This window comes from Phocoena phocoena, chromosome 1, assembly GCF_963924675.1.
Source record: "Phocoena phocoena chromosome 1, mPhoPho1.1, whole genome shotgun sequence".
Taxonomy (NCBI): Eukaryota; Metazoa; Chordata; class Mammalia; order Artiodactyla; family Phocoenidae; genus Phocoena; species Phocoena phocoena.
In genome coordinates this window covers 76,523,533-76,537,761 of record NC_089219.1, presented here as the reverse complement: position 1 = coordinate 76,537,761, position 14,229 = coordinate 76,523,533, and the positions used below count along the sequence as shown (strand labels likewise).

At 33.7% G+C, this 14,229-nt stretch overlaps 1 protein-coding gene across 1 annotated transcript in view; it reads right to left on the bottom strand.

Moving 5' to 3' along the window:
- LOC136131272 (calcium-activated chloride channel regulator 1-like) overlaps positions 1 to 14,229 on the bottom strand; it is an 81,094-nt gene that overhangs the window by 63,345 nt on the left and 3,520 nt on the right. The window contains 11 exon segments of the mRNA XM_065888118.1: positions 90 to 323; positions 1,192 to 1,362; positions 1,924 to 2,075; positions 2,077 to 2,192; positions 2,322 to 2,546; positions 2,903 to 3,003; positions 4,425 to 4,602; positions 7,317 to 7,407; positions 7,629 to 7,756; positions 8,573 to 8,800; positions 12,546 to 12,726. Coding sequence (XP_065744190.1) covers positions 90 to 323; positions 1,192 to 1,362; positions 1,924 to 2,075; positions 2,077 to 2,192; positions 2,322 to 2,546; positions 2,903 to 3,003; positions 4,425 to 4,602; positions 7,317 to 7,407; positions 7,629 to 7,756; positions 8,573 to 8,800; positions 12,546 to 12,726 — 1,805 coding nt within the window.

The window sequence follows — 14,229 nt, the reverse complement described above, 5'->3', positions numbered from 1 at the left end:
TAAATAAGACATTAGAAAATTTTTAGCAAATGAAAACCAGTGGGATTTATTTTAGTATATGATATTTTTAAATGTAATATGAAACTTACCGTTTTCTTTTTCTAGGACATTGCTAGGGGCTGTCCATGAAAGTTGAATAAGATCTTTAAACTTAGCCTCAAGGTCTGTAATTTTAGCGGGTGGGAACATGTGAGGGTGATTACCAGGAGGAGGAGCTCCTGATACAGTAAACGACACTCTAGAGGTTAGTCTGCTAAAGTCCATTTCAGCTTTTGCCACGTCACCTTTGACTCCAGGTCTGGGCCGGTTCTGTATAATTTTACCTACCAAAAAAGCAATTTTGTAACTTTTCATATTGTGATACCTATTCTTTATTTCATAATCTCATTTGCAGCTGTAGAGGGTTAATATTGATTGATAGCAGCCATTGAAAAAGTAACAGCTTTTAGTGAAAAAAAAGCTTGTTTTATTGGTGTCATTTAAAGATTGATGAGGAGGGACTTCCCTGGTGGTCCAGTGGGTAAGAATCCGCCTCCAAAGTAGGAGACATGGGTGTGATCCCTGGTTTGGGAACTAATATTCCACATGCTGTGGGGCGACTAAGTCTACGCGCTCAAGAGCCCGTGTGCCACAACTAGAGAGCCCACTCACTGCTGCTACTGAGCCCACAGGGTCTAACTAGAGAGGAGCTTGTGCCCCAAAACGAAGAGCCTGCGCTGCAACCAAGAGCCCGCGTGCCACAACAAAAGATCCCACATGCTGCAAATGAAGATCCTGCAACTATGACCCAATGCAGCCAAATAAATATTTAAAAAATAAATAAATAAAATTGATTAGGAGACGTGCAATGTTAGTACTATCTTTTAACCTATCCATCTTTACTTCTTGACTGTAAATTCTTCAAGGACAAGGATGGCAACTTATTTATCTCTGTAGCTCCAGCATCTAGCAAAATGTTTGCCACCTAGGAGGTGCTGAGTAATTTTTTTTTCTCAATGTAAATGAACCGAAGGAGATGTAAACAAAACATATTGGAAGCATAGTCCTATGCTAGGTCTGTTAACATAAATATGGTTTTGAAACATAAAGGTGATTATATAACTAGGTTTTCCATAGTACATTATAATTTAAATGTTTGCCACATATAATTTACCTAAATAAATGACACATTTCTATTTTAATGCCACTTACCATTTTCAACATAGCCTGGTATGTACAGAGCTTTGTTCTGTTGTTGTCTTAAACTTAGCCTAGCCATGTTGTTTCTTTCCTGGGCATGTCCTTTTAAACTGTATCTACCGCTTCCATGATAATCTGTAAAATATCTTGAGTAGATGCCATCATTCTTGACGGTATCAGTACCTTGATATTGAAATGTAATATTAGACATACAACAAAGTAAAAACGACAATATCAACTTCATGAGCACTAGTGATGGAAGCTATTTTGGGCAATAGTATAGCACAATTTTTTAAGCACATGAACCCTAGAATCAAACTACTTGGGTTCAAAGCCTGGCTTGGCCACTTGCCAAACTTTGACTTTGGAAAAGTCTAATTCATGGTAACCATTCAATTAATATTAGCTATTATTATTTCATAAGAGACTCCTAACAAAATAAGGAAAATATAACTAAACCTCAGAAAGCATATGCAAAACACCGACACTAATGAAAATAGAGAAAAACTGTACTCTTGTTACATGGGAAAGGCAAAATTGTTCATAAAATTTAAAGAAGATAAATATGCTCATGTTTATGCCTAGACAAGATAACTAATTGAAAAGTTAAAAAGTTTTAAAAACATTAAAATTAAATTCACTTAATATATGTTTCATTAGCATATATAGGAAATATTGACTTCTAAGTCATGTGATTATAGTAGCATTTTAAGTTCAGTGGAAGTTGACGCAGATTCTTATTACCTGCACCATTGTCCCATAGCTCTAATGTTACTTGATGTCCATCTTCGGTTTCTATAATGGCTGTTACATTGATTCCCAGTACAGGCAAAAACCCTTGACTGACTTGTGCATAAACAATCAGTGGGTTAGGGTAATGGGCTGTAGTTTGACTTGTGACCTGTTTCAATTACTGGGAGTGTAGTAGGACTTCTTGCTTGAGTAGTCACTGTCACGGTTTGCATTTGAGGGCTGGCATGATTATTTAGAAGGCTGTAAGTCCAAGTACCTGTCTGAAAATTTTAAAAATAGCTATTTGAGAGCTTTTGTAATATCTTCCTACTCCTGTATATGATGTTATCTTCATTTTTTCCTCAAAATTGGTTGATAAAGCATGGAGAAAATTTAAAAAATATTCTTACTTCTGCAATACCTGGTATTCGAAGACAAGTAGATCGAATATTTAGCTTATCTTCTTTGAAATCTGAGGTTTTATATTTCTTTCCTTGTGGACCTTGGAGAAGAATTTCTGGCTTTTGTATTGTCCATGTGACAACAAAGAAAGTGGCATTTCCAATTGTACTGTCCATAGGCACTGTACCATTTATCCATTTCCTTCCTGTAATTGTCAAGGCTTTGCTTTCCAACTGTTACATAAATAAAAACAACAAACATGTGAAACTGATTTGTTATTACAGTTAGTAACATTTCAAAGTTTAGTCAGTTCAGAGTAATTCTAAATATACTTTTAAGATTTCAATTAAAAATAACTAAGAATTATTTTGAAGAATTTTGCAAATAAAAGCATTTATACTGATAAAAAATAGAAAAATCAAAAGAAAAAGTGACTATAAGTATTACAAAAAGCAAATTCAATAAGGATGTTACACCTGAAATGTTTTCAGGCAGAATAGTTATTTATTAGAGAAAGAAGTTACTATTTAGGATAATAAAAAGTTATTACAAGTGTAAAAAGGCAAAGAATTTTTTTAAAGATACTGACCTGAATAGCCTGCTGAGTGATGCTGCCACTTCTAGATGAAATTCTACTGAAAACATTAGTAAGGCCATTTATGTCTTTATTGGCATAAAAATGATGTCCTCCTAAAATGGAATTTTATTTACCTTTATAATACTAATTTTATTTTTTAAATTTTTATTGGAGTATAGTTGATTCACAATGTTGTGTTAGTTTCAGGTATACAGCAAAGTGAATCAGTTATACATATACATATATCCAGTCTTTTTTAGATTCTCTTCCCTGTTGAGTAGAGTCCCCTGTGCTAAACAGTAGGTCCTTATTAGTTATCTATTTTATATATAGTAGTGTGTATATGTCAGTCCCAGTCTCCCAATTTATCCCTCCCACTGCTTTTGCCCCTGGTAACCGTAAGTTTGTTTTCTACATCTGTGACTCCTTCTGTTTTGTAAATAAGTTTATTTGTACCATGTTTTTAGATTCCACTTATAAGCGATATTTTGTCTTTCTCTGTCTGACTTGCTTCACTCAGTATGACAACCTCTAGGTCCATCCTTGTTGCTGCAAATGGCATTATTTTGTTCTTTTTTATGGCTGAGTAATAATCCATATAATACTAATTTTAAATGGGAAAATCATGTTTGTTATTATACTCTTATCAATATATTATAAAATACATTAAAATTTTTCTTTTTTAAACTTACAGAAGATGAATTTCCCAGACCTTAGGAACTTTTAATATATCAGTATCCTAGATGTAATCCTACAATAACTAAACCTTGCTCAAAATATGTTAGAACAAAGAAAAAAACTAGCCAAATATTATTTTTATATCAATCATTAGATTTAAGTGCTTTCCACATTAGTAAAGCTGATCTAATCACCAAATAACATTATGAAAATTAAAGACAATTTTTAAACTAGCTGCTTATTTTCTATTTATATCTAAGATATACCAAAACAATTAGAGAGTGACAGTTTAGAATAAAGTAAAAATTGATTAAGTGCAGAAAATAAGTGATACAGGAGTTAATGAAGAGGGAGATAACTTAGGTGTCAGGAGCTGAAAGAATGGATTTCAGAGAGCAAGGCCCAGTAATCAGGTCTCTAACTCTAGCCTTGGGCAAATCATTTCTATTCTCTAGGTTTACATTTCTTCCTCAGTGAAATAGGGCTATCTGAATCTCTACTTTAAGATTGAGCAGGACAGATGCTGAGCTAGAATTTTGGAACTGCAGTTGAATGTCATTAGTAACCATGGAGAAAGAAGTTTCATTTTGGTGGTATTGGTAGAAAGTGGTGAGAAATGAATGAAGACAGAAAATGTTGACTAATATTAGAAAAAGTTAATATAGGTAGAAATGGAGAGAAGTGGGGGTGGGGAGAGGAAATATATTAATTTGAAGGACAAGGACAAGGAAAGGACAAAGATTAATTTTTTAGGATAGGAAAATTTTGAGCAGTTTGTAGTTTAAGGGGAAAGAGCCCCTGGAATGAGAGAAACTGAAAAAGTGTTTTCTATTCAAACTCTATTCCGAAGGTTTACTTGTCATATCTGACAGTGTCTCCAGTTCTTTGGCAGCAGAAGGTCCCAGAGCAATGGTGTGGATGATCGCACCACTTTGTTTTACCTCCTCAAAGCATAAGTTTATTTCATTATCTTCCCTATCAGTTAGTAATATGATTTCAGAACCAGAAGTGCTTTGGTTACTGTAGATAACTGCCTGATAGTAAAAAACCAGATTATTAATTATAGAATATAATATCTAAATAAATTAAACTAAGAATAAATCTGTTCTTTAGTCTTGGAGAAGTCTTTAGGTCTATGCATCAGAAACTTTGCAAAAGGAAACTTTGTATTGTCATTCCAGGTTTTGTTGGTTTGGAAATGAGTGTAATGTAGAATGGTCTTGTAGGTTTCCAAAGGCAGAATGTTAACAGTGCTTTCACATATACTTAAGCTACCCAAGAGAGAAAGAATAAAACACTGAGAACAATGTCTAACCCATAGTAAGTACTCAATGAATGTTAGCTATTTTTATTATCCCAGGAGATACTTGAGGTAGAGGCAAATGACCCAGGCAGTTTGGAAGTTTGCACACTAGACAACATTTGTAAAGCCGTGACTGAAGGCAGGTGTTCAAAGTTAAATGATGTGACGTGCCTTTTAACGCATTTTAATTGCTAATTGAAGAATCTCAGGATTTCCTGGAAAAAACATTGACCTGTCATGAAGAAAGAAGTTCCTGAATTTATCAAGTATTATAATTTTGGGGGTATTTTCCTGATTTTTACCAAAAGTAGTGACTAAGACAATTTACTCAAACAAATTGAGAGTAAATTCTAGCTCTGCCATTTGCTAAATAGAATAGCTAGTGTTTAGTTTCTCTATCATTCATATATATGAATATATATTTATAATAGAGTTCTATAAATAGCTCACTGTAATGATTACCTTTTTGAACTTTGGAGTAATTACTGACTCTATGATCTTGAGAAAGATATTTAATTACTCTGAACCTCAGTTTCTTTATGTGTAAAATGGGCATAAAAATAGTGCCTGACTAAAACATTAATGGTAATGATAAAGTAAGATCATGAATGTAAAGCATTTAACGTAGGCACTAATGCAGTATATGCTCAATAAATTTCAGATATTATTATGATTCTGTAAGTAAAAGCTTATATGTTGATATGGTCTCTTTACATGAGTAACAGAGGTTTTTTATACGTTTGAATGTAATTTGATATAATCTCTTCAGTAATAGACTCTGTGGTCAAAATGTCATAGATATATATCAAGACATATTAAGAAAAACATGTATGAACCAACATGCGCAAACATTATAACATATTCCCAAGATATAGTACTGTCATATTTTAGAAGTGAATAGACATATATGAGAATTATGATTTTTATAATAATAGCAATCCTTTCTTGAGCACTTGTTTATCTTTTTTATTGAATTATAGTTGATTTACAATGTTAAAAGTTTACAAAGTTTCAGGTGTACAACATAGTAATTTACTCTTTTTATGAATTATACTCTATTTAAAGTTATTACAAAATAATGGCTATATTTCCCAGTGCTATACAATATATCCTTGTTGCTTACTTATTTTATATGTAGTAGTTTTATCTCTTAATACCATACCCTAATCTTGCACCTTTCTCTTTCCTCTCCCCACTGGTAACCACTAGATTGTTCTCTATATCTGTGAGTCTGTTTCTGTTTTGTTCTATACATCCGTTTGTGTTATTTTCTAGATTCTACATATAATTGATAACAGTTTTTGTCTTTCTCTGTCTGACTTATTTTCCTAAGCATCATACCCTCTAGGTCCATCCACATTGTTGCAAATGGAAGAATTCCATTCTTTCTTATGGCTGAGTAATATTGCATTGTATATATGTATTATATATATATATACATACACCCTACATCTTCTTTATTCATTCATCTCTTGATGAACACTTGGATTGCTTCCATATCATGGCTATTGTAAATGATGCTGCTATGAACATTAGGGGAGGCTTATTTATCTGACATAGTTCCTATTAAATGAGATAGGTTCTGTTATTTTCCACATTTCATTAATTGAGGAAACTGAGACTTTCTTAGTTGAGTAACTCACCCACAGTCATTTAGCTAGGGCATAATAGAACCAGAATTCCAGGTTTGTCTGAATCTAGAACTTGTGTGTTTTCTTAAAGCAATGTGATTTACAGGAAACAGATATCATGAGGAAAGCTAAGAGACGATATTAACTAGTGGCCAAAATAAGAGTAACAGTCTCCACTTTGTAGCTGAGGCAATGAGAGGGTCAGTGAAAGGAAACGGTTTTCCTTTCACTGAAAAAGAATATAAATAGGCTTAAATAGAGGCTGTCTTAGGTCGGAAGAAATTCAGATGAGTACTGAAGGTGTTTTAATATAGTTCACAATTTTTATTTCATTAAACTTCTATGTATCTATCTTGAGTTTGGTACTATACTTGAGGAACTACCTCTATCTTTGTGATTTTTAAATGTCAATTTAACTTGATGAACTGGGGTTTTCTTTATCCGTAATATAAAAATATTTGTAATCTCCCTCTTCCACAGTCCCCTTAACAGCATTATTTTCTCCTCATAGAAATTCAGACTATGGGAGTGATAAAGAAATGAGGAGCTCCTAACTAAGTAATGATGATTATGTGCACACGGGATTTTTCTTCCCTTTAACCACTCCTCAGCGCAACTCAGTTCCTCAGGAGCATGTGGGTGAAATAACCACACTCAGAGAGGATCTAGCTATGAACAATAGACAGCAGAAGGTCTTTAAAAATTATTTAAGTGAGGGACCTCTAAGCTCATGACCCTTGTTCCAAGAGAGCTGGACAAAATTAAAAGCAATGATAAATGGCAAGTGATATTTAGAAAAGCATTCTTATCTTACCTGGAATTCTGCTTTGAGTCCCCTGCAAACTGAAGTTCCACCATCAGCTTGAGGCAGATTTCGGTAAACATTATCATCAGTTTTTTTGTTTTTTTTGTTTTTGTTTTTTTTTGGTATGCGGGCCTCTCACTGTTGTGGCCTCTCCCGTTGCGGAGCACAGGCTCCGGACGCACAGGCTCAGCGGCCATGGCTAATGGGCCCAGCCGCTCCGCGGCATGTGGGATCTTCCCACACCGGGACACGAACCCGTGTCGCCTGCATCGGCAGGCGGACTCTCAACCACTGCGCCACCAGGGAAGCCCATCATCAGTTATTTTTGTTAGATGATTTTGGATTTCAGCAACACTGTCAAATGTAACCATCCCAACCAAGGATCCCTTTTTGATAACTTGAATCAAGTGTAGTTCTGCTGCTTGATTCATTCGAAAGAGACAGTCTTCCTGTAAGAAAAAGATGTCTGAACAATTCCTGAGATTCCTCCAATCTTGACAGATTGGTGAAACACAAAGTTCATGGGCCAGAGATCATAATAATAATTGATTACTGTATTTTAGAGTTTAACTTCTTCATTATATTAAAAAGAAATAATATTAAAGAAAAACTTTAAAAATCAGTCATATTATACTTGGAAAAGCCTTAAAATTTTATACCTTCTTCTTTAACAGTAAGGAAATAATTTAAAAATGCACACAAAAATGTTTGTTGCAACATAATTTTTGATAACAAGTTGAAAGTCACCAAAATGTCCAGTAATGGGGGTTTTTTGACTAAATTATAATATGTGCATACCATATGACCAATAAAACTTGTGTCATGGAATCGTTTTTTTTCCTTGGGGAGTGTTTAAGGTATAGTAAGTTAAAAAAAATCATATTATAAAACATTATATAAGATATAATCACATTTCTGAGGAGGAAAAACAAAATACATGAAGAGAAAAAAGGAATGACATATGCTCCATAGAATTATGGATGATTTTCGTCTTTTCTTTTTGTTCAGTTATGTTATTTCTAGTTTGTTAGAACTAAAAGTTAAAGAATAAACATCATCTGTAATCCAATAACCTTAATATAACAATTATTTTTATTTTAGTATATTATCTTCTAGTGCTTGTCCATGTAAAATCACTGTACTAAAATTTATTAGAATAATAAAAATATTTTTTAGTTAGCTTAGTAGAACTAAACCTAAGATTAAATTATATTTCTATTAGCTTAAATACCTAATTTAGGAGAGCTAACAAATAAACGTCTTACTGAATTCATGCTTCCAGATTTATCAAGTAACGAACAGACTACCCGCTGTTTGGACTTGAGTAATGAAAATGTAGGAGGAGTCGGTAGATTCATTTCTCTCGTGGGAGATATATTCTGAAAGTCATCAGAGTCCATGATTACATCCCACGTGGTTCTGCCATTGCACATTTTGTTTTGTAGGTTTGGAGCTTCTGTATCGTGTGCTTTTTCTGTACAAAATTCAGTCACCTGGGAAAAATCAGTTGAAAGACAGTAGTACGGTAACTGATGAGGCATTACCTTCCTTTCCAAATATACAGTTGGCTGCCTTGTACATCCTCCACAGATTTTATCTCCTGACAATTAAAAATTATTTCATAATCTAACATTCTCACATCCATTTTGCATACTTGAATGGAGAAAAAGCAAATTAAAACCATCAATATGCACTGGAAATTTATTTGGTAATTCTTTTAGGTATAGGTAGATCATAGCACTGGGGGATGATGGCGGCTGACGCAACTGCTTAAGCTAACTTCTTACTTTCCCTTCTAGACTCTTGGGGGACTCAAGCCTTGAAATAAGTTTAATGGAAAAAGGGACAGGATTTGCAGTAATTTCTAGCTTCCCCCTAAAAGTGGAGTAAAGAAAATGGCCTTCTTTAATTGCCTAAGTATTTTCTATCTCTTTATAGTTTATTGAAAAACTTGAGAACAGATATTCTAACAATCTCAAATATAATTGGCTCTGGTGAACTTAGACATAAATAAAATAATACTCCCGAAAAAGTAATGAAAATGTGGGAAGAAAATGAGGAAATGTGATTGCTTCTCTTTGAGTTGCAAATGGTGAGTTGTATCCAGTAATTCTGCCAAATGATATTTCATTACTAGAGAATCTATGAAAATCCTCCAAGTTTTGAAACCTAGTAACTTGGAAAAACACTAGCATAAACTAGTAGCATTCAGGAAAGAATTCATCTTGCAGTAAAGCCTCAGCTTTATAAATATCATTTTGTTTTTTTAAATGACCTCCTCATATAAATCTCCTGCTGTAAGCTCAGATTTAGAACTAAATTATTAAACCTGAATACCTTTTATTCAAATTTTAAGAGTTTGTTTTCCTTCTGTTAAGTTTCTGATCTACATTTTTCAGAAGGGGTTATATTGGATGGGAGAAAAATATAGTTTTCAGTCAAAGCAGTGATTTATAATCAACTTGATGGTATGAAATGCCTACCAAATGTGGCTCCTCTTGCTACTGTCACTGCCTTTATTCAGGGCCTTCAGGTCTCTTATCTGCCTATTGCCATGGCCCTCCAACTGGTCTCCCTGCCTCCACTATCTCACTTCCTTTTGTTTTTCACAGTCAGTAGAATTATCATCCTGAAAGGATAAGCTGGTTACATCACTAGACTGAAGTTGATAAAATAAAATCCAAACACCTTAGTTTTGTAGGTTCCAATTTTGTGTTTCAATTTCATTTCTTGCTTCTTCCTCACCATGTATGCTTTGCTTATAGAACATTGAACTTTTTCCTGTCCTTAGAGTATGCCAGAAACTTTCACAAGGCTCTCTCTAATACAAATGGAAAAGGAAATTTGTGCAAATTAGAAAAAGGTGCCCTTTTCTCAAGTTCTTTTAATGCTGTCTACCTGAAAAGTGTTCTAATAAATATGAAAATCTTTAGTGACCATGATGCAAGTAATTTGGGCAGTGCTCAACTTGTACAGTCATGTGTGGCATCCTGTATTTTTCTTATTTTTTAAAATCTTTTTTCTTTCTTTCTTTCTTTTTACCTCTTTAGTGGAGTATAATTACTTTACAATGTTGTGTTAGTTTCTGCTGTATAACAAAGTGAATCAGCTATATGTATACATATTATCCCATTATCCCTTCCCTCTCATCCCTGTATTTTTCCATCTTTGTTTCTGTAAACCTGTTTCTTTGCCTAGAATACCCTTCCCCTTCCTGCTTTAGCAAGTTCATACTAATTTTATTTCCAAATCCCAGCTCAAAACTCATCTCATTAGACACAATTTTCTGACTTTCAATTGGAGACATTTGCTGTACTCTCATGGCACTTAGTTTCTACTTCTTCCTACTTTGTATTCATATTTATTTTTCTTTTATCTCTACTTCTCTCACTAAATTGAGTTCTTCAAGAACAGTTATTTTTAATTATTTCTATATTTTTTCAGTTCCTAACATGGACATGAAGTGGGAATAATGAATTTTAAAGAAAGAAAATTATGGACTTGAATATTCATTATTTCAGATATTTCTCTTGAGTCTGAGCTTATGCCCTGGGTACAGATGCTATGCAATATATTTAGTCTATGTTACGATAATTAGAAGGTTGTGTTATTATGGACAAGATATATGGTTAAAGTACAGTATTTATCTCTGAGCCATATCTTATATAATTAGTTGCCCTCCATATTTCAGTTACATGATTTTCTTTCATTTTTATTTATTTTTCAGGTAGGCAGCATGAGTTATCTCCTCATAGTCAAATGCTTTTGGAATTTATAGTTTGGTACAGACAGTATATATTCCAATTATCCTCTTGCATCACATGATCTGATATCTATTTGGATGCTGAACTTTGGCTGCCTTTGTGGATCCAGATTCAGCAGGTTAAAGTGAAACTTCTAGATTCATGTTTCAGATATTCCCAGGAGGGAGTTTTATTAGGCTGGAAAACAATTTCTACTTAAATATCTCACTGGATTCATTTAGGAGTTTTAGAAAAAAATATCGAGTCTATATTTTTACTCAGGTCCTTCATCATTAATGCCCTAGACTCCAAAACAATTTTAAATCTTATTGGAAATAATAGGCCTTTCCAAACCTCTACCCATAGAAGTCTATGTTGCTAGTAATTTGGTATACGAAAATTTGCTTCTTTCAAATGTTAGTTTACTATCTAGAGATAGTATACTTTATTTTGATTTGTTGTTTTTGATAACTTTCATATGTTTCATATTTTAAAGTCTTTTTTACATGTTTCGAAACTTTCATTAGGTAGCTATAATATGTTTGCATTAATTAAGGCTGGATTTATCCAGGGAAAGAGACAATTCCCTATTATCCAAATATTTTATAAATTAAAAAAATTAAAAATTTTAAGTTTATGTTATACTTACCTTGTGCTAAGCACTGTGATCGTACTTTATTTATATTAGCTCTTATAAAACTAACAGCAATAACGCTGTAAAGTGAGTTTTATAATTCCTGTTTAAAAGACCAGAGAATTAAATCTCAGATTTAGCAGTTTGCTCAGAGTGACACAGCTCGAAAATTACAGACTGGGTTTTGACATCAGATCTGTCTGACTCCAAGTCACCTGTTCTTATCTACTGAGGTTTATACATTCAACCAAATATTTCAGGTCAAACATTAGCTTTGGAACTTGAATTATTGTGTTGTTATTTTTTAATTGGTCAGATTGGTGATTGTGAACCTCTCCTCTTTTGTTGTTCTGTAGAGACAGAGCCGTTTATGTTTTCACAATATCACTCTGCAAAACTTAGTGTGCTTTAGTGTGAAGATAATGGAAAGTAGAGACTGTCAGTACTTTCCGAAGCTGAATTTCCCAAATTCATTTTCCCAGAATGAATTACTTTGGAATAGTAATATGAATAACACTTAGAAGAAAGAATTAAAAGTAAGGTTGTAGTTCTAGACACAAGTCTACAGAAGTCAAATGAGGGAAGGGATGTAATAAGAAATTCTGTGATGCCAATGAGAAGGGTACAGTTCTACCTCTGAAGAAAAAAGAAAGCAGGCTAGTAAGAAAGGGTAGAATAATTTCCAGATACACCCTGACAAGACTGGACACACAGGACTGGATAAAATGGCTATTAATTAACTGTCTCAGTAATTTCCCTTATTTCTATTGGTATATATAATTTCATAGTAGAAAATCCAGCTTCCCTAATTAATTTTTCCTAAAGGGTTCCTTTGTGAGACTAGGAAAAGAAGGTACTTACAGAATGGAGACTTTGCATAAACATAATGGACTCCCTTGCAGTCTGGGATTTTTCTGGGATGAATATACATTTTGCTTCATACAGCCTTGTCTATGAGTCACGTCTGCATGGCCTTGTTATGCAGCTGCCTCCCTGGCATTTCTTGAAAACCACGTTTATACCAGTAATATGAATTGAACATCTGTGATGAAAGAATTAGATTATATTTGTACATGAAGGCCAGAGAAATTATGAATAAAGATTAACATCCTAAAATCATTCCCTCAGTGATAATTGCTCTAGACCATGTACCAACATTCCATTTTGACAAAAGTAGGCAGTGTCTTCCCCCTATTTACCATGATTTCAACAAGAACAATGATGTTAATTCATATTTCTTAATGTTTACTGCTCATTAATATGACTAATATATCTATTATCCTTGTGACCTTGAGTTTAAGATGATAATTCCTAATTCACAAGGATGTTGTGAAAATTGAGTTAAGAGATACAGAGGAGTTGCTTCCCAGCAGAGAGAGGAGAGTCAACATTATGCCTAAAACCCTCTTAAATTTCTTATGTATGGTACACATATACATATATATATATACACGTATACATATTGCTATATAGATGTATACATATATACATGTATACCATACATACAAAACCATGTGTGGTTTTTGTGTTTACAGCATTTTACAATTTACATTTGAAAATCACTGAGCCAGATTGAAAGAAGAAATGAAAATAAACCCTGCATGGAAATGCTTGTGCATTCAAACCTTTTGGTCTTTATAATTGTCAAGGCCCTGGCAGAGAATGAGGTGGGGTGGGGTATGGGTAAAAGATAAAAAGAGTTCTTGTTTATCTGCAGGATTTACTCGCATTCTGTGTTAATATTAAACTTCAAAACATTAATCTATTTAAATAAATTTATTTGTATTGCAAGGATTAAAGGAGATGGTTAGTCATGTTTTCCAAGAGGGTTAGCTCTAGAGTAAAAGCCTGAAAACTAAACTTACACTGCCTCCAACAAAGTGCCTGGCACACAGTAGGAGCTCAATAAATGTTATTTTAGATACTTGTTTTTACTAATATATCTCTTTTTATGACTGATAAGGAAACTTATTTATTTTCATTAATTTATTAAAAATTGGTTGTTTGATACATTCTTTGTTTAGCTTTTACTTTGTACCATGTCCAAGGCTAAGGGATTAAAAAAAAAAATCAGCCCTCAAGGATCTTAAAATACAGACAATTACTGCCCAGTGTGAGAGAAGCCCACGCACATTGCTTTGGGAACAGTGTCAAGGGTGTCTAACCCCAAATGGAGGGAGAGGAAAGACACTTAGGGAGGAAGCATTTAAACTGAGTCTGAAGGATGAACAAGCATTGTTTGAATAAGGGAGTCGGTGCTGGGAGGAGTTGCGTGGGAGGAGGTGACAGTAATGAGTGTCCTGGGTTGAAAGCCTCCTCTGTGGGAAAGATTCTAGGCAGCTTAAGAGAGATAAAGCAAACAACACAAAGGCATTTTTCTACCACACCTCTTTTCTCTAATATGTTTTTTATCCTAAAGACTTATTTTCTATTACACTGATTTCTGTTGTTCTTTAATGCTCATTAACTACTCCATGTGCTTGACATTTTTAGTTTAAATATCTCGTCTATTCATAAATAGGACCTGTCTAAATCTACCCAGAAT